Consider the following 21,579-nt stretch of genomic DNA (forward strand, 5'->3'; position numbering starts at 1 on the left):
TACAAGCATTGTATCAACATAGAGTTTACTGAAGTTGAAAACTGTTCTGTGGCTATATGAGTCTATCCCTATCCTTAGGAAATACACACTAACATATTCAGGGGTAAAGAGTTAGTCTATGCAATTTACCCTCAAAATGGCTCAGACTGGGGGGGAGAGAGAGAGAGATAAACAGGATAAAATATAAGTTTGGGTAAAACATATATTCATGGGTTTTGTATTGCTTTTATTTTCACAATTCTGGAAGCTTAAAATTATTGCTGAATACAAATTTAAGGAAAAATAATTTTAAAATGTGTACCTACTAAAGGAAAGTTTTTCTTGGCAGCTCAGCTTAATGGTTTCTCACATTTTGCCTCATGACATGGACTTCATGCAACAGGCATAGATAAAGTAAGTGGTGGGTTAGACAAAATTTGAAGGATTCTAACTATTATTTATGTATTTGGTTATCAGATACTTACTGAACACGTACTATGTGCCAGACAATATGCTATGTTGCGTCTCTTCTCACACACTTTGCCTACTGAAGTGTGTAAAATCAGAAGAAATTATGGGAAAAAATAATTTACAAACATAAATTATTTGTAGTAGCAAATTATTTGCAGTAAATCTGCTGTTCCCTCCTCACCTGTGTGTATTAGACTCTCATTTGGAAACCACTGGCTGAGTTGACACATCTTGAGTCACTTTTTTTCTTTGACTTGAGACCCTAGACGAGTGATGTTCCCCTACCTTATTTCTGTGACCAACCCATGCTTCGTAATAATAAAATATATGCTTTTGTCACTCATGGCTGAAAACTTTGCCTGAAGAAACAGCAAAATATTCCAATTTCCTTAAAGATGTAGCTTCATTTTGCAACATCATTAATATCAGCATTCTGAGTACTATTGTTAATCCCTAAAGAGTCCAGTGGGTCACTCAGTCCTCCCAGATTGTGACTTTGAAATCGTGTACCTTAGATTTGTTAAATAGGCTCTGAAATTCCCTGGTACTATGTCTTGCCTTCTTGTATCAAAAGACCAAACTGGTATTGTCCACTTTAAAGAAACTCTCAACCCACTGTTGATCATCAGAGTGTGAAGGAGATAACTTGGACTTTGGTACGTGATAAAGCTGGGTGCAGATTATCTCTGCCACTTATTCAATGAGAAGCAGTAACCAAAAGATGAATATCTCTGATAATGTTTCCTCCCTTAAAAGTGGGAATAATAAATGCAATCTTCCTTAGAGGATGTTTATAAGAAATTGAGTGAGATAATGCCATACAAAGTGTTTGACATGGTGCTTTGGATATGGTTATTACTTTAAAAAGTTAATCATGAATATTACTGTGGAAGAATAAACCTAATTTCTGTTTACATAGCTGGAGAATAGAATTCATCTTTAGGATGAGACTCTCGTTGCTTAAATTGATTCTGGATGTAAGACCCTGAGACTATGGTTTTCAGTAAAACAAGGAAATGAATGAAACAGTAAAACCGCTCTGCACAGTACAATAATAAAAGTTAGGGTGTAAAACAATGACAAAAAGGAAAAAAAAGAACAAGTTTAGGAGAAAGGATTACAAAAGAGAGGAAAGTTTTTCTATGTGGTAAGGTGTTACAGGCCTTTAAGGAGGTGAGATGTCTAGTGTTAAATTTTGAGTTGTCTGCCTTGCCACAAGTCAGTGCCTATGTCTTCCCCAAACTCCTCTTAAATTTGTGACTTGAATGAGTGTTTTTGTTTTTATTTTGTTGTGTTTGTTTGAAATTTTGTTTTCCTAATGCAAATTTATGTGAATGGAATGGGATTCATGACTGGGTCAGCTAAGAGCAGAGAAGAATGAACAGATGTTGAATGCAAAATGCAAGCAAGATGAAAGCATTTGTAGGAGAAATATTTAGGAGTTAGAAAAGATCATGAGATGTAATCTCTGATGAAGAACAGAAAACTTAAGGGATAATGATATGGAGGCTTGACCTATGTGCTGTGTCCTTATTACAGTTAAATGAATGAACTTACCTCAAAGGACACAACGCCTAGAATATTTTAAACAGGAGAAAACTAAAACACTAAAATGTGGGAAAATACTATCAGTCCATAGACTTATATCTGAAATTCTACAATACAAAATTGTTCTGGAAATGAAATTACTTTTTCTCTTTTAATGGAAAAAACTGACTTCACTCACCATTAGGTTGCCTATTGCCTGTATTTATTCATAAGATGAATATATTCATAGATTTCACTAAAGCGGCTGCTGCTGCTGCTACTGCTGCTTCTGCCTCTTCTTCTTTCCTCATAGACTCTCTCACTTTGTTACTGAGGCTGGATGCAGTGGCACAGTCATAGCTCACTGCAGCCTGAAACTCCTGAGTTCAAGTCATCAACCTCTCACAGCCTCCCAAGTAAACTGGGATTACAGGCATGAGCCACCATACCTGACTCCTGAAGCTAACATGTTGAATTATAACATGCTGACCAGTGTCAGCTAGGGTCATTGTCAATATAAGTATATACAACACATATTCTTGGTCAACTCAGAAAATTCTGAATTCTCAAACACCTCCTCAGACTTTGGATAAGAGACTGTAAATACAAATTCAGAAAAAATATTAAAAGTGAAAAGAAAGAGATTACCTTCCAGGGTATTTCTAAAGCTGAAATTGGCAGCTTTATCCATGGAACCAGATTCATATTGGGTCAAACTCAGGCAAAATTCTACGTCAGCTGAAGAGGGGAGCCTTGGGGTTCTGGATTTGTCATGGTTTCCAGGATTGCGCCGTAAAGGTCCCTCAGGCGTTCCATTGCATAAAGACTGATGGCTGTTGTACTCCTCCAATCGGCTACAGATAATCTGTACAAAACACCCTCATGTTAAACAAACTGTCACCACCTCTGAGTCAGTAGAAGAAGGGTAGAATTGTTGGAATTTCTAATTACCATTGTTAGACTTCTCCTTAGGAGATTACCACAATTATGTGTCTTTAATGACAGGGATATGTTCTGAGAAATCCATCATTAGGTGACTTTGTCATTGTGTGAACGTCATAGCGTACTTGCACAAACCTAGATTGTATAGTCTACTAAACATCTTGGCTGTATGGCAAAACCTACTGCTCCTAGGCTACAAACCTGTCCAGCACATTGCTGTACTGAATACTATAGGCAACTGTAAGATAATGGCAAGTATTTGTACATCTAAACCTATCTATCTAAACATATAAAGGGTACAGTAAAAATACAGTATAAAAATTATTTTTAAATGACATACTTGTATATACAGGACACTTACCATAAATGGACCTTGCAGGAGTAGAAGTTGCTTTGGGTAAGTCAGTGAGGGAATACTGAGTGAATATAATGGCCGAAGATACTACTTTACGCTACTGTAGATTTTATAAACACTATATACATAGGCTACATTAAATTTATAAAAATATTTTTCTTTTTCAATAATAAATTAACCTTAACTTCCTGTAACTTTTTTACTTAATTTTTTGAAACTTTTGGGGTCTTTTGATCATAGTACTTAGCTTAAAACACAAACACATTGTCCAACTGTAGGAAATATTTATATCCTTAGTCTATAAGCTTTATGTTATTTAAATTTTTACTTACAAACATAATTGAAATTTTGTTAAAAACTAAGAGACAAGCATATATACTAGCGTAGGCCTACACAGAGTCAAGATTGTCTATATCACTGACTTCCACCTCCACATCTTGTCCCACTGGAAAATCTTCAGGGACAATAGCACACATAGAGCTGTCATCTCTATGATAACAATGGCGTTTTCTGGAACACCTCCTGGAGATACTGCCTGAGGCTGTTTCACAATTAACTTACTTTTTTATAAGTAGAAGAAGCACATTCAAAAATAATGATAAAAATATAGAATAGTAAATACATAAACCAGTAACATAGTGGTTTATTATCATTATCAAGTATTATGTAATGTACATAATGGTATGTTCTAGACTTTTATACAACTGGGATTTCAGTAGTTGTTTACACCAGCATCATCACGAAGACATGAGTAATGCATTGTGTATAACATTATGACTGCTATGATGTCGTGACAGGAATTTTTCAGCTCCATTTATAGTAGTGTTGGACCACTGTCATATATGTGGTCCATCCTTGACAGAAATTCCATCATGCGGCATATGACTACATTTTAAAATGTTGAAGGAATTAGCTTTTTAAGGTTGCAGAATGAGCCATGAAAGTGAAAACCTAGAACAGGATTCTAGTGTTGCATCTACCACTTAAGAAAATGATTTAACTGTCTAGGCCTCATCTATCAAATGAAGATAACAACAACTACTTCACATAGTTATAGAAAATAAAAGATTTATTAATTACCTATTATATATTAAGCACTGTGCCAATTGCTGAGGCTAGGGTTGGTAACAATAGAGATAGTCATCTCTCTCTATATAAGGCCCATAGCACGTGGCATGACCGACAGAAAACACTCAAACTGTAGCTTTAAAAACATTAATCTATATTATATTTCGAATGTCAAGGACTAGAAATACTTTCACTTTGTGCTTTTTTGTTCATAAAATGTCCTACTGTGTCTCTCTCTTTTTTTTTTTTTTGATGTACAGTACAATACTCATGGTTGATTGTTTTTTAAAAACTAGAAATTTATCTGATCCTTTAGCTAGAACTGAGGCGATTTTCATTGCAGAAATACCATCTTAAAAATAAGAATTTCTCACCTTTTTATAAGCAAAACTTTTTAAGAAAACATGGCGCATGCATTGCCTTATTTAAATCACAAAGCAATACTTTCCACTTCACAAATAAGGAAAATGAGACTCAGAGAGGTTGAGTGGCATTTTCCAGGTTGTATGGCAAATAAATGGAAGTGTTGTGACAGCAACCCAAGTTTTCCAACTTCATCTGTAGTGTATTTTGTGCTTTTATAACTAGTCTAGCAGAGCTCAACATTCAACATTTTTTAAAAGTAGGTTCTAGGTTAAAATAAAATAGAGAGTTCTAGTCCTATATCTCGGTTGTGGCTGACAACAGGATGTTGTTCTTTGTTGATTTCCCTAAATCTTGATCAAATTTATCTAAATAAACTGTCTTAATATAACTTGGTTTGAGTATCTATTTTCTGCTGAGAACCTGTCTGATGCAAACATTATTTCCTGCTGATCTTTCCCTTTCCCTCTCCCTCTCTTCTGTATCTTCATTGCCCTCTTTGCACTTCCCAGAACTCACCAATCACTCTTATGCAACATGTTCCTGTATTGGTTATTTTTTCTGGGTAGACTGTTTTCTCCTGATACCTGCTTGGGTTATTCATATCCTCATTATCTTAATGAGATCTACACTAAACATCTATTTAACATCATATTCAGCCTTACCCACTTTAGCAGTGTTGTAGAGCTCGTTAGCACTAGCAAAAGTTCAATGTGTGTAACCCTTCTCAGTATTGGAATGTTCAGCAATATCCCATCATTAGATGGAAATCTACCATTGTCAGTATTTACACCACAACAATTGGAAAATCAGAATCATATCTCCCTACCTTCCCACTCCCCATTGAGAACAAGTTATTAAACATTTACTGTACACCACTAATTTCTGCTTTATCTGTGCACTTAGCAACTTCTAACATATTATATAATCAAAAGAACTCCTCTCATAGAACAATTGATTTATTGTTGCTGCATTTCAAACCAAAGTTTTAAAATGTCTATGTGTCAGGCATTATACCAGAGCACAAGAATACATATTGAACAGGATAAACACAGTTTTTATTTTTATAGAGTTTACAGTTTAATAGGTATGGTTATAAAGATTAAATGTCTATACCATACTGCCTTAGTCATTGATTTAAAATGCTTTTTAATAAGTATTATCATTTTAACTATTGAGTACTTTATGTAACATGCCTTCTAGTGGAGTAGGTCTAGAAAGTGTGTGTGAGTGAGACAATAAAACAATACATATATATCTTATTATATTTTTAACTCCTTTAACTTTTTAAAGTAATAAAATATTATATATATCATTTTACTGTCTCACCACACACACTTCCTAGACCTACTCCACTAGAAGGTAAGTTACATAAAATACTCAAATTGCTAATATTTTTGTAAATGAATTTTTAAATCAATGAATAAGGCAATATGGTATACATATTTAATCTTTATAAACATACCTGTTAGACAATAAACTCTACCAAAATAAAAACTGTATCCTGTTCACTATGTATTATTGTGTTATGGTATGGTGCCTGACACAAAGACATTTTAAGACTTTGGTTTGGAATTCAATAACAATAAATCAATTATTCTATGACAGGAGTTATCTTGATATTTCCATCTCATCAATGAGAAATCAGGCTTATAGAGGTTAAGTGACTTCATCAAACATATATAGTTTATAAAATTGGGGGAGTTAATATTTGAATATAGACTAAGTGGTTAAAAACTCAAATCTTAACAACCATCTTAAATGAAACTTCCATTTCCTGGCTATTCATTCCCACATAAAGGCACTCTAGTCATCTTCCCCTGTCATCTCTTGACGAATGAATTTGTTATGAACCTTCAAAGACTCCATATTATAAAATCCAATTATCCCTGCAAGTCCTCATGTTAACATAGCACTGGGCACAGTTGACCACTTTCACTTTGACAAAACACATTCCTCTGTCTTCCTCTATCTATTGATTTCTATAATCACATCCCCTTTGATTTTTGCCTTTCTCTCTTGCTGTTACTACTCAGTGTGTCCTACTAGCTCTTCCTCATCTATTTTACCTGTAAATATTGTGCTCTAGGCAGGACTGGCTATGCAATTTGCAGCACCAGGTAAATGTTGAGACCTTGGTTGTGGGTAGAGAAATCAATATTTACTTTCTCAATCTACAGGGAATAGGTGGCCCACAGTCTCAGTCTACAGTGAATAGGTGACTCCTTAGGGATTGAAACCTCCGTGCTAAGACTTGTTTGAGTAAGTAGGTAGATTAGTTCAGGCTGCCATAAGAAAATACTACAGACTGGGTGGCTTAAACAGCAGACATTTCTTTTCTCAAAGTTCATGAGTTTGGAAATCGAAGATCAAGCTGTCTGGTGAAGTCTCTCTTATGTCTTGCAGAGGAAACCTTTTCTCCATCTTCACAAGGCTGTTTATGTATACATAAAGAAAGAGACAGCTCTGTCTTTTTCCTCTTGTTATGAGGACATCAGTACTATGGGATTAGGACGTCACTGTTATGACCTCATTTAACTCTAATTATTTCCTTAAAACCCTACCTCCAAATACAGTCACACTGGGAATTAGGGATTCAACACACACGTTTTTGGGAGATGCAATTCAGTCCATAATGCTGGGTGAGAGGCCCATATGTAATCACCTGTGCACCATGCTAAGGCGCAGCCAGTCTCAGTAGAGAAGGCCTCCGTTTTACCCTGAACCAACAAATCATGGGACCAACACCCAACTTCACACCTCTTCTTGCTTGCACCAAGGAACCCACCAGGGTTGGAGAGTGACATGCAATGTTGACCTCTTTTCTCCCACCAGTGGCCTTGGACAGAGGGTGAGGAAGTAGAAACTAGATGGGGCTGGTGGATGGGTTAGTGGTAGCTGAGACTCATCCCAGGAAAACAAAGAACAAAAGGTCTGCAGGACACATATGAACCAAGCATATGCTCCATTGTCCCTATAACTTCACTTATAAAGCACAAACTCAAAGATAAGATTAATAAGAATTTCAGCATCAAGACCACAGATCATTAAACCTCAAATGTGGGGTCTGCTTCTGAGCATGGAGCATCATCTGATGGCACTGTTTTTATATTGTCAATTCTACCTCCAAAACATCTCAAGTCAGGCAACCATTCTCCACGTGCTCACATCCTCCACGTGCTCACATCCTGTGTGATCCTGCTGCTAAAGTCAGATGGTCTATTCTTCTCTGACACTGCTTGTGCTTCTCCATTCCATGACTCGGACTGTGGCTAAGCAGGCCCACTTTTTGCCATGCTTCTAATATCCTACCCACTCTTTAAGGCCAAGGCAAATAATTAGTAAAAAACAGGCATTGTTGACTCTGACTTAAAAAGTAACTCAAAAGGGACTGACTCTGATTGTAAAAAAATTCAGGAATCCTTCACCAAATTATTTTTCTTATAGTTTCATTTATATGTAGGCAGAAGAATAAACTATGATAAAAATGCATGACTACACAAGCCAAAAAGAGCTCTTAAGAAAAACATAAATTTTAGTTTTTCTTAGTGGTACATAAATTAATGCATCACTTAAATTCATTGATACCTTACATTTAATAAAATAGAGTAATTAGGTAGTGAGAGAGAAATTCAAAGCAAACGATGAAATTCAGAAGAGTCCACCCTGCCATCATTGACTGTCCACAACAGGTGCATGCTTCTGTGGAAGGCTTGGGACCACTAGGGAGATAACATTGTCCTTTACCCAACTTATACTTATTCATTTTTGCCTCTAATATACAATGATTATTACATCCCTTATAAAAATGCATCCTTCATGAAGACACATTTATTTTTACATTGTTGTTTATTTCTTTACCCTCAGAATCTAGTTCAGTTTCCAGCACTCTGTAGATGTGCAATAAGTATTTGTTGGATGAATGAACAGAGTCAATGAATGAGCCAAAGAATCTCCTACAAAAAGCATGTGTTGAGTGCTCATTTTTCTCAGTCATCTTGTTGGTATCACCTCTACCATAGAATATATTTCTAGAACTTATTTTTGTAAACATATGTTGAGTCCCTACTCTGTCCTAGGCCATAAAGGAGCTATCTCTGTGTACACTAAAAATTGAAATTCTCACAACTACCCTGTGGATTTTTATGATTTTATCCCTATTTTCATGATGAGGATACTAAGCCAGACTGTGAAAGACTACAAAAAGCTAATGGGGTATAAAGTCCCATGTTATGATTTATAATTTTGCGAACAGTAGGTGACGCACATAGAATAGTAATTTAAAGGTAAAATGTCTTACTGGTCAACTGTTTGCATCACATTTGAAAATAAGACTATTGGTCCCCTATCCCACTGAATTTGCTATCTATAAGCATGTATAAACCAAATTTAGTCATCTCCAATAGAAGTGAATGGGCAGTCCCCACCATAGGTGGCTGCTACTGTGTTAGATAAGAAATGCTTAGAGAAGTTACTCTTAATTTTTGGTCACTAAGATCTAACTTATGAATTATGCATTGTGTGGTGGAGAAAAAATTGGGCTCCATAATGCAGGTAGATGTGACTTCAATTCTGGCTAATTTTCTTACTAGTCATGGGGCAATGAATATGTTTTTTAGACTTGCTAAATCTCAATTTTTTGAACTGTACTATGACATGATATATGAAAAGAAACTATTTAACAAACAATTTCTGGCTCAACTAATGCCAGTTTCTAGTTTTCCTTATACTTCACAACATTCCCAAACCCTTTCATCTGTATTTAATTGAGAACTAGAACTGTTGAGTGACTTGTCTTAGGAACATATGATGTTTGGAGTCAAAACCAAAGTACTAAAACACAAGCTTCCTGATTCCAAAGCAATACCCACTACATTTATTATGATGTGCTAATAGTTTAGGAATGGTTGAATAAAACTAACCTAACTTTTACATTGAATGTAGTATGTTGGATGCTTTTATAATTTTGATTAACTAGACACTACAAGTATATAGACTAAATCATTTTCATTCCTCTTTGAGTAATCTCAGGATATTTTCAAAAGATCCTGCCACCTTAAAGACTCCTACAGCTGACTCAGTTAAATTAGAGAGGCTTGAATGAAACTATTTTTGCTAAAATGCCAACTGCCAAGTGACTAAGTGTTCAGATGACTGGAGGTATTACTAACGAGGAGGAAATCTACCCTGTTTCCAGAAATAATTTGAAAAACTCTAAACCTTAATCTTTACACTGCATACAGGAGAGGAGGCAGGCTAGGAGAAATTGTTAGCATTGTGCTTATGATCATGAAGATTCTAGTCAGAAAGACCTGGTGTCCAATACTGACCCCATTAGTTACATGGCCTGGGACAAGTTACTTAAGCTCTCTGAGTATTAAGTTTTTTCATTTGTAAATGGGAATTATACCTTTCTATCAATGATCAAATAATCTAACATGTATAAAGCACTTAGCAGAGTGCCAGGTGTAAAGTGTTTGATAATGACAACTATTATAATTATTTTTGAAAACAAGACCATTGGGTAGGTCACCAAATTGTTTTTAACTTTGGGTGTATCACACTGTTTGAATATTCATTATTATAATATCTAACTTTGATATATCATTTAAAAATATATTAATTATTTCCACACATGAAACTCAATATGTCAGATCCTAACAAGCCATATAAACACATTTTATTGAATCCCTTCACAGTAATGCTTTAACCTATATTCTAATTTTAGGGACAAAAATCATCTCAGAATAATTAAGTAACTTGCTTAGGGTCTTGTAGCTAAGTAAGTATGGAAATTCACTCAAATTCATGCTGACGTGACTGAAAAGACTATACTCTTTGTACTATATTGTTCTGTTTTCCATTCCATTTAATCCTCCTATTAACATACACACAAAATAAGTATAGATGGTAATTCTACCTAATTTTTTTTCTCTTGGGGAAAAAACAAAGGTCAAAGATTTTAAATAACTGGTCTAATGTCATCTACCAAATGGCAGGGGTAGAATTTGAACCTGGATGTTCTGATGATGACTGTGTTCTTTTTCTATTTCAACACAAGTGATTTATAACATATATAACATATGCTGGGGGAGGAGATCAAGTGTTCCAAGTCAAAGCAAAAAAAGGGAGATAGAAGAAAGAGATATATTAATGAGGAAGGTAACCTAAATACTGTTTTCTTAAATTTAAAGAAATAACATAAACTGCCAGCTATTAAAAGCTTTTGGGAGCAAAGATTTTGTTATAGCATTAGAGGTTTATCTGGGGGAAAAAATGTAAACCATATGACATTCCACAAAATGTTTTTCATAAAGGAAAAAGAGAAGCTGTTATTTCACTGAGCTGTTGTCATGGTTACCTAAAACCCATGACTCTCTGCTGAAATGTGACTTTTTTTCTTCCAACTGTTTGCTTCCATGTGATGTACTTTTCACCTGATGAGTGAATTCCCTGGTCACAATTCGCTCATGTCTGACAGCTAGGAAATGTTTTTCGTCTTTGTTTCAGTTCATCATGACGCCTATTCCTGACACCCCTTTTATTTTTATGGCTAGCTTATCTGTTGGTTGCATAACAATAGATCTAATTATGTTGAGCATGGGTAGTTTGTACTTAAATGTTAAGCAACCCTCCACCTCCAAATATAATGAACTATTTTAATTGATGACAAACATGGCCTCCACTTTAAAAGCTTTTTTTTTTTTTTTTTTTTTTTTTTGAGACGGAGTCTCGTTCTGTCACCCAGGCTAGAGTGCAGGGGCACAATCTCGGCTCACTGCAAGCTCCGTCTCCCGGGTTCACGCCATTCTCCTGCCTCAGCCTCCCGAGTAGCTGGGACTACAGGTGCCCGCCACCTCGCCCGGCTAGTTTTTTGTATTTTTTAGCAGAAATGGGGTTTCACCGTGTTAGAGCCAGGATGGTCTCGATCTCCTGACCTCGTGATCCGCCCGTCTCGGCCTCCCAAAGTGCTGGGATTACAGGCTTGAGCCACCGCGCCCTGCCCTACTTTAAAAGCTTTAGTCATTAAACAAATAAATGAGCAAACAAACAACAGACATGAATTAGGAACACAATATTTCCAAATAAATTAATTACCTGATTTTAATATATTTAATAGAAAACTCTGACCAATAAATATTAATTTCATTTAAATCACACTCAGCTATGTTGCAACTTGCTTCATCTTCTTTCTTGTATTCTTTCTTTGCATGCACACACAGACATACATATGGAACAACCAGTGAGAACTACACAAAATATCTTATACCCAAATTTGAGTAAGTGGCTGCTGTTGACATTGTTGTATCCTAGGCATTGGGAATCCAGTGCTATAAAAAACTGCAGTGAATGGTACTAGAAATCTACCCATGCAGAGTTTAATATTTGATCTATGTTAGCACTGGAGCTAACATTTCTTTGATGTTAAATTTTGTTAAATTCACCATGTATTTATAAAGCCTGTTATATATATATATATATTATAGTCCTGTGCTCTGTGGATACAAAAATATTTAGAAATGATCTCTACCTTGGAGGAGCTGACAGACTGGTAGATACAGACAGGCTTGAAAACCATTGCATGTAATGAAAAGTTACAAGTGCTGTGATATAAATCTGTATAAAGTACAATGACAGCACAAAGGGGAGAGGGTCAACTCTACTAGAGTAACAGAAGTGGATCAGTAAAAGTCTCAGAATATTTTCATTATGATATAAATTAAAAGGACTACATCACTGTGTCTGCCCATGTTGTCCGGGGCAGGAGAGTTTTAAGGGAGTCGAAGTGTTTACATGTCAAATTATACATCTAGAAATTAGTGAGTTACTTGAACCTTTCTGAACCTAAATGGATCCTTGTAAATAAGAAATAATACTGTTGACTTAAAAAGCACTGCAGTCAGAGCCTCTTGGTTTTAGTCCTCAGATGTGTGACTTTGGACAATCATCCTACCATTTTAGACTTTTCTATAGTTTTTTAATAAAATGCAGACGCTACCCTAGATACCATTGAAGATCTCTCAGCTCAGAGTTAATAAATGCTATCAAATCTCTAAAATCTCAATTTTGGGGTCAAGTAAAATGATGTCTGAAGCCAATAAAAAAAGAGGGCTTTATGTGAAAGGTGAATCAGCATAGCTAATTTGGAAGGTCTTAATTAACTCAATCTAGAAAGTATTTGATCTCATCTCACACAAGATAGTCTACTTCTTAATTTCAGCATTCAATTTGGGCAAAGGCATTAAAATTAATGGTGTGTTTATTACAGAACCTGCATTTTTGTAAAGTGAAAGTAAAGAGATATCAAAACAATCTCCATATTCATTAACTCAATGATTCTCAGTGCTGGCTGCACATTAGAATCACAAAATGAGGGTTTTAAAATGCAAACACTTGAAGGCCGGGCAGGATGGCTCAGGCCTGTAATCCCAGCACTTTGGGAGTCTGAGGCGGCAGATCACTTGAGGTCAAGAGTTAAAGACCAGCCAGGCCAACAGGGTGAAACCCCATCTCTACTAAAAGTACACAAAATTAGCTGAGCCTGGCGGTGGATCCCTGTAGTCCCAGCTACTAGGGAGACTGAGGCAGAAGAATCACTTGAACCTGGGAGGTGGAGGTTGCAGCGTGCGGGGATCGCGCCACTGCAAAAACAAAAACAAAACAAACAAAACAAACACACCCGGACACTTTTACACGTTTACAACCTCACGGAAAACCACCTGAATCTGAATTTCTGGCAAGAAATTAGGTGCGTAAAAATCTTGCAACAGTTTTTATTTTTTATTTTTAATGGTTTTTTGGAAGCTTCCTGGGTGATTTTGACATTGAGAACTCTGAATTAAATCAATGTAAGCAATCAATCTTAACTTTTATAAGGACTTTGTAACCAGAGAGGCTGTGTGAAGGAGTGGAAACAAGCCAATGGGGTTTGACTGTCACCTCTGCCACTAATAATCCCTTGACACTACTAAAACACAGTAGGTGAGCAGCAAATGTTCATTCATTTCACCTTTCTTAAACTGTGATTTCCTTGTTTCTCTTCAATCCTCTTCCTTCTACTCTGTTTTCTAATTTTATTTTTGAAACCTGTTTCTACACAGAAATTTAATCATAGAACAAGGTTGAAGTTGATAATTGTAACAATTTCAGTTCAGGGCTTACCCACTTGACACTTTTTTTTTTTTCTAGAAAGCATTAAAATTGAACACATTCATGAAAAGAAAAAGGAAAAAGTTCCACTTGACAATAAGTAATTAGGAAAACAATACGCATATAGCCGTCGATATCATCTCATATTACACATCTCATGTAATTAAAAATCAGTGTGTATCTATTAAGCTTTCCTGTGGATGTTGCAGCTTATTTTAGTAATTTAGACAGTCCTCCAACCTTTCTGGGTCAAGTTAAGCCACATAGTTAAACAAAGCATAATAACTGACTGAAAATCCCATGTCCAATCCTGGCAGTTTTTTTAAACAGGAACACAGGATATGAGAGCTAGATGAGAGTTTGCACATTATAGATTAAGGTAGGAGGTCTGAAAGCTTATTGAAATAGATTTTTTTCCAAGCACATTTTTCTAGCCTTTCCTGCACAAAACCCATTACATTTGGTAAATAGCTGACTAATAACACCAAAAATTATACAGTGGCCATTTTTAAAATGAACTTCAATAGACTTCATTGGGATGGGGTACAAACTTGGTTCAGTGGAGAATGCGATCTACATTTCAAAACTGCAGATTGTGAGAAATTGAGTGCAAGATTCTTCTTATCCCATTCACATATTGGGCTTAATTTCATAGAGCATTGCTAGTCAAAAGTGCTGTATTCGAAATTTTTGGAAGACAGACAGAAGAGCATTCCTTTAACATATGGTTTTAAATGATAAATAATTAAACACATATTTTTTTGGTTACCATTTGCCCCTAATTCAAAATGAAAAATTCAAAATAGATGAAATAGGAATTCAATTCCAAATAGTAATCCTTCATATTTTATCTAAAGTTTTCAAGGACTGAGAAAGCAAGCTAACTTCTAATGCAGCCTAAAGAAAAAGTGAGAAATGAACCAGATCCTTTAGCTAAAGATATCACAGCAGTTACATCCTTGGAAATAGGATACAGTGGTCATACAGCCAGACTATTAGAGAATAAATGATTTTTTTTGCTTCTTTTTTAGCTGTATGATCTTATGCAAGTTACCTGATACCTTTATAACCTCTAAAATAGGGAAAGATTGATAAGAGCATGAAATGAACAATGCACAAAAACACTTGCCACAGGGTTTACACATGCTAGATGGTCAATGCATATTAGCCATCTTCATTATTTACCTGTTTAAGCCTCGGGATCTTCATACTTTCAAAAATGAAGATCTAATCCAATAATTATTTCCCAAACATTCCTGATTAAAAGAATCAACATAGACACTTAGTAAATTGTGCCTTCTCAGGACTATCGCCTGAAGATTCTGACCAATGAGCCTGGGATAGAGCCAGGAATTTGCATTTTTAATTAAACTATATGAACCCTGTTGTGAGTAATAATTTTATTTTTCAGAAACATTAGTGTATATCATTTTTTTAATCATCCAAATATGCATTCATTCATTCATTTATTCAATTCACAAAATACATAATGTGCTATTGCCATTTCTAAAGGCACCATACTGTGTTCTGGGAAATACAATAATGAATCAAGTACTCTGTTCATTGCAGTTTAGAAACCTAGTAGAAGTCATCAGACAAATGATTACAGAAATATCTAAAGTGTGCTATAAAGGAAAAATACAAGGTACACTGAGAGTTCTTAACAGGGCGCCATTTCTATCCTTGGTTGGGGCTGCAGTGGGGTATTCAGAAGAGAAGTTTATATCCTGCCTGAAGAAGTGATTGTTAAGGTTCCTCCCTGCTCTGACATCATACATCCAGTACCTCTTACCTGCCAAGAGGAGAAGAATGATGCTGGGCTGAGTAGGTTAGGATTTGCGGGGTGCTGACCTCCCATGTACTCATCTGTGCAAATGTCACACTTTTCTGCATCCCGCCAGTCCCAATATGGAATAGTGAAGTTTTCATCTCCTGTCAGCTTCTGGATTTCTTGTTCCCACCGCAACAAGAAGAGTCTATGCCAAGGCAGAAAAGCTGGTGCTTCATGGGCAAAATCAATGTCTCTCCAGATTTCAGATCCCCCAAGCAGTGCATCCATTGACACATAATAATGGATCCAGACAAAGAGGTCATAAATGTTGATATCACTAAACATGGGTGTTGACCCATTTTTCATTTGGCCATAGGTCCCTATGGGGATGACATAGTCTGAGCTGATGGTATGCTTTGCTAAAGTGAGGTAGGCAAAAAATTTGTCCTTCTCTGGGGCACTCAAATCAAAGATGTTTCTTCTCACCAAGAGTCGTCTGTCTGTGCAGTTTGGTCCCCAAAAGCCAAACTTGCAGTTTCCACAGTCGAATCCCGTGAAGTTGCCAGAGCACTGGCAGGTCCTATTATAAAAGATAGAAGGCCACGACTCCCGGTCATCCACCCCTGTGAAGGGGAATTGAGGCCCAAGTGGCGCATTGGACAGAAGGATATTCTGACAGGAACCTCTGCCTGAAAGTTGGCCACAGGGACTCCCGTCCCCGCTCCAAGGTGGGCAGCATTCCTTCTCCATCAGGTTCTTAGAGGAGACACAGGCTCGAGGGAAATGGCCAGCGGAGGTCTGGAAACTCCACAGCAGGCAGTACAAAACAGCCAGGATCATTCTTCCTCTAGTCCTCACAAGGTCTGCTGAAACTGGCTAATTGGAGTCACAGACTTCTCTTTCCAGCTACTCCTACAGTGATTATCACATGTCTTGGCTGAGACCTATATAATACCACTCCCACCTCCAGCATCAAACGCTTTTAGTCTTTATCTTAAGCTTTCATCCTCTGAAAAGCACATGACTGACTTTTCTTTGGAATTGGCTCATATCCCACCAGTGGGATAGGTCTATGTTAAAGTGAAAAACTCTATTCATCATTAATAGTTTAATTCTTATGGTTAGAATGTTAACAATAAGATTAATAATAATAATGCCTGACCTAAGCAAACCCAATAGACTACAAAATTAATGATGATTTGAACTTGCAAATGAGAGGTAGTGTCAGGAATAGAACTTCTCTTATTAACAAAGTTTAGGAAGTATTAAAGATTATGGGTTTTAGATGGTTATTTCTCAGAGACCATAAACAGACTACAATATTTAAAGAACTCCATATACGGAGAGAGATTGTCTTCAGAGTCCAGGGATAATTCCTTATATGTTATTGAATTTCAGTTCATTTATTTTATACAAAGTATCAGAAAAAAATCTTATACTTTTACCTGATAATCCTGATGCATTTTCTGACATCTCCTAAGGATAGCTCACTTTGATAGCTGGTTGATTTGCTTCATTGTGGGGATATCCCACGGCAAAGGGCACACTCTCTCTCTGTACTTCTCTCTCTCTGCTTCTCTCTCTCTCTGCATCTCTCTCTCTCTCCAATTCTGTAGACATGTTGTTTTTCCTATAAATTCTAGAAATTAGGAATTTATTTGAAAATGTTTTTGCAATGTGTTTTGGGCAAATAAATTCTCAATTAGTGAATGAAAAAGGAGAAATATATTTCTTCGCAAATATTTTTTGGTCATCTCAATTATTTCAAAAGTTCCTTCTCTGTGTATAGTGAGCTAGGGAAACTGAAATTCATGGCTAAACATATAATTTAACTATGTTAGTTTTCAAACGAGTAGTATAGGCAATAAGTAAATCAAACTTTTAATGGAAGAGATGTATTTGTGGGCTGATACTAGAAAGAATTGCATAATTTTGGATAATAATATGCAAGTGTTATCAAGGCAGTGCCCTTGATTAATACCTCAAGGAATAGGCATAAGTTGGACAGACAATTCAGAATAGATACAACACCTGAGAATAGGGGAAACGTGTAGAGGTGGGAACTGTGTTTCATCTGTCGAGTTGGAGCATTAAACTTAGATAGGCCTCCACACATCATAGAAAATTAAACCTGGGGCCAATACACGGAGGGGCTTAAAGACTTAGTGGTTTGAACTAAAGTGAGCCCTTTTGTGAGCTGAAGAGTGACAAAATGAGAGTAGTCAAATCAAAGTTGCCCCACTGAAGCTTCCTTTTTTGTCCTCCTCCAAACTTAAAGCTGGGTGGTCCACTGAAATTAATGAAAAAGGAAAAGAAAGTGAAAGCTTTGAGGAGATCATTAGTGTTTGGGTCCTTAGCTGAAGCATTCTAGGAAAAGCCGTTCACTATTTTGATGATGCCAGAGTGTCAGACTGTTCTGCTTTTTTCTCTTTTTGCTGGAGTTTTTCTCATTATTTAAAGAAAAAAAAAAGAAAAAGTCACGGCTCCTCCAAACAACTTTTTTGAGACAGAGCAAGCTTTGCAGGTACATGGAGCAGTGTGTGGGTGAAGAGGAAGAGAAGTTTCCATGGAAATACTGCCTCTGGCTGGGATCAGGAAGTCATCACATGATCTCCACAAGGAGGCTTAATCTTTTCTCTCTTTCTTTCAGAGCCACAAAGAGATTAACACAAGACTTCTTCTCCCTGGGGAGCCTTGGTTCTGCATTACTTGTAACCACATGTGGCATTTCATAATTCTTTTCTATATACTTGCAGACAGAATTCAACTTCTCATGTTCAATTTAATTAAGAATTTTGCCTTACACTTGCCCCACTATCAGGCTTCCAGTGAAATAACTTAGAAAGTCTTCATCATGCTCTTTAAAGGCTTTTGTGTCTGCTGTCCTGTCCATTTTTCATAATCTTTAGAGCCTGCTTAGAGGAATTACTAAAATGTACTTTGTCCTATTAATTTCCTTTACAGGGTTGATGTTCTTAAATAGACCTCTTTATTTGTCCCCAGTATAGGCCACTGTCTCCTCTGGCCTACATGTGTTGTAGTCTTCAGTCTTATTGCCGATCTTGGGTTCCTAAATATTAAATCCCATTTAGAGGGCTTTCTTCCTGACTACAGATGTGCATTCTTTAGATATCTTCAGGTTGTAGGATTTGAAAGGGTTCTATCCTATTTGGGGAGATTATTGTATGACCTGACATGAAATTAGTGCAATGCTCTATAAAGTAGAATTAGGGGTTCAGTAAATACTCTTCAAGTATTTACTGAGCACCAACTATCAGACATGGGGAGAGATGGGAATGCTATGGTAAGCACAACAAAAATCTCTATCACCATGAAGGATATTGTCTCTTAAAATACTATTTTAATTTTAGTAATTTGAAATAATATTTTAACTACATGTACTTTAAATAACTTTTTTTTTCTGGATTAAATTACTTTTTAAGTTGCTATAAGAGAAAATTAGAAATTAGGGAACAGACAGAAGGACCTTTCCAGTCTCATGAGAGAAGGGATAGTCAGGGATAATTTTATGGGAAAAGTGACATTTCAAGTGACACTTGAGGGATCAGTAGAAGTCTGTTTGATGAAGGGGAGAAAAGTAGGAGTGTGAGCTTTCCAGTCAGAGAGAATAGCATGTTCAAAGTCTCCAAAGTGGAAGTAGGTTGGTATAGTCAAGGGATTTAAAGACAGTTAAGGTGGCTGCAACCCCCAAAATGGTAGAGGTGTGATATAAGTATGAAGGTGCATGTATTGACCAGCTCATAGTCCATAAAGGCTTTGCAGCAAAATTTTGGATAATCATACATGAATTTAAAACTTATCACTCAAGCTACTGAGGTGAGAACAGATGTGGGGTAGGGAGCTAGACTAAATGTAGAAATAACTGTTGGGAGATTATTGATGTAAACCAGGTGAAAATGACATTGCTTAGACTAGAGTAATGATCTCTGAGATGGACATAAGTTAATGAATTTGAGAGATATGTAGGTGATATCTTCAAGAGCAGTAAGAAGCAAAGGGAAAGAAGATTTAGGGCTCTATGCTAGGATTTTGGCTTGTGCCATTAACTAAAATAAGAAACAATAGAGGATAAATGTTTGTGGGAAATGAATATGGGCTCAATTTTAGATATGTTGAGTTTGAGTATAAACTAGCCACAATCACTGGTCCTCTTTTTCTGATATTTGTATAGATTATTCACCCACTCACCGGTGTTAACCTGGTCGATCTTCCTCTTTTTCCTCACTCAGATCACTGCTATTTGTTCTTCTATTTGGTAGTAGTTTGAATCCATTTTCTGTCTTTGTTTCTCAGCCCTCCTTTCAATTAAAATAGTAGCTACCATTTATTAAATACAACTAATAAAATTATCTCAGTATCAATAGCTACCATTTAAAGAAAAAAGTTTACTATGGAAATAAAAATGCTGAAATCAGTAAAAAATAATATAACAAACTAGCATTTACTTACCTCCAAGTTTCAACATCCAGTATTTTTCTACTTGTTTTGTTTCTATTAGTTTAAAAATTCTGGAATATTTTAAAACAAAGCTCAGATAACATATTCTACCTCTAATTTAGGTATATATAGCTAACAAGAACATAAAAACAAAACCATGTATCTGATGCATAAAATACATCTCAAACAAAAAGAGAACAATAATTCTTTAATATCTGGTTTCAAATTTTTGGTTAATTTAATTATCTCAAAAGTATTTTTGTCAAGATTCAGACAGGTATATACCTTGCATTTTGGTTGATCTATTTTATCAGTTTCTATTAACCTATGTGTCCTTTTTTAAAAAAGTGCAATTTATTTTTAGAGCAAGCTGAGTTTTTGCCGTACAGAATTTCTCACATTTCAGGGTTAAATTCATCTCTATGAATTTAACATGCTCATTATCCTGTATTTTCTATCATTTTATACATTATCAATAATGATATCTTGCATTTTGTACAGTTGGAGTTAGATCTAGAGATTTTATTATATACAGGTTGAATTTTGTTATTGCTTTTGTTAACAATTACTTCACAGGCATTGTTATGTACTACCTGCTTTGATATACTAGAGAACATATTATCTGGTTTTCTCAGTATTTGTTTTTAAAATTGATCAGCAGCTTGAAGTGAGGTCAGACTATCCTTTCAATTACATAATTCTTTAACAAATTTTATATGGTTTTATTTTCACTGATAATTATATCCTACGTTTGGTATTTTATTAAAGCTTGCAAGAATGGGTTGTTTTTTTTTTTTTTTGTAAAGAAGAACTTTCTTCACTAACTATTTTGTTACCCTGTACAAGAAAAGTCGAATAAATATTTGATTCTTGTCCTTCATTTTTCAATTTTTAGAATAACAATGTGGCTCCCTAACAACCTCTAAACGTGATATATTTTTAACTATCATGAAGACTTCTAAAGTTTTATGTATTTAGTACCTTTCTTTTGGGAGAGAAATTGTTGCATCTTTGTTCAATATTTTGCTAATTAGTGGATATTAGCCTACATTGTGATTTGTTGGCCAATGATCATCATGATTATGTTTGTGTGTGCATACGTGGAGTTCAAGAAAAAATATGTAGCCATCAACTCTTTATATTTGAAGTTTAGACTCATTCGTTTGTTCAATAAATATTGAACATCTATTATTCCTAAGATCTTATAGTAAATACCTGGGGCATAAACAAATTGTATAAGTCACTGACCTTTAATTTGATGTTACGAAGTCAGCATCTCTAATGTAATATCCAAAGTCTGCCAGTTACTAGTCTCAGGCCCCATGACAAGAGAAAAGGGGGAAGAGAATTAGCATATATTTAAGATTTGTTCAGTAATTTCACTTATCACAACCTGAGTGTGCTCAGCTCTACCACATGGGGCTATTTGGAGTTTTAAATAATTTAATAGATGTTAAATATTCAATATAAGGTCTCACACATATTAAGCACTTAA

At 35.7% G+C, this 21,579-nt stretch overlaps 1 protein-coding gene across 1 annotated transcript in view; it reads right to left on the reverse strand.

Moving 5' to 3' along the window:
- The window catches only part of TYR (tyrosinase), a 122,906-nt gene extending 105,942 nt beyond the window's left edge, over positions 1-16,964 (reverse strand). Inside the window, exons 1-2 of the mRNA XM_011938472.1 lie at positions 15,648-16,964; positions 2,626-2,842 (exon numbers count right to left, since the gene is read on the reverse strand). Of these exons, the coding sequence (XP_011793862.1) occupies positions 2,626-2,842; positions 15,648-16,466 (1,036 nt within the window). The 5' untranslated portion in view covers positions 16,467-16,964. The remainder of the gene's footprint in view (positions 1-2,625; positions 2,843-15,647) is intronic.
- Between the last annotated feature and the right edge of the window lie 4,615 nt (positions 16,965-21,579).

Source organism: Colobus angolensis, unplaced genomic scaffold (assembly GCF_000951035.1).
Source record: "Colobus angolensis palliatus isolate OR3802 unplaced genomic scaffold, Cang.pa_1.0 Scaffold174, whole genome shotgun sequence".
Taxonomy (NCBI): domain Eukaryota; kingdom Metazoa; phylum Chordata; class Mammalia; order Primates; family Cercopithecidae; genus Colobus; species Colobus angolensis.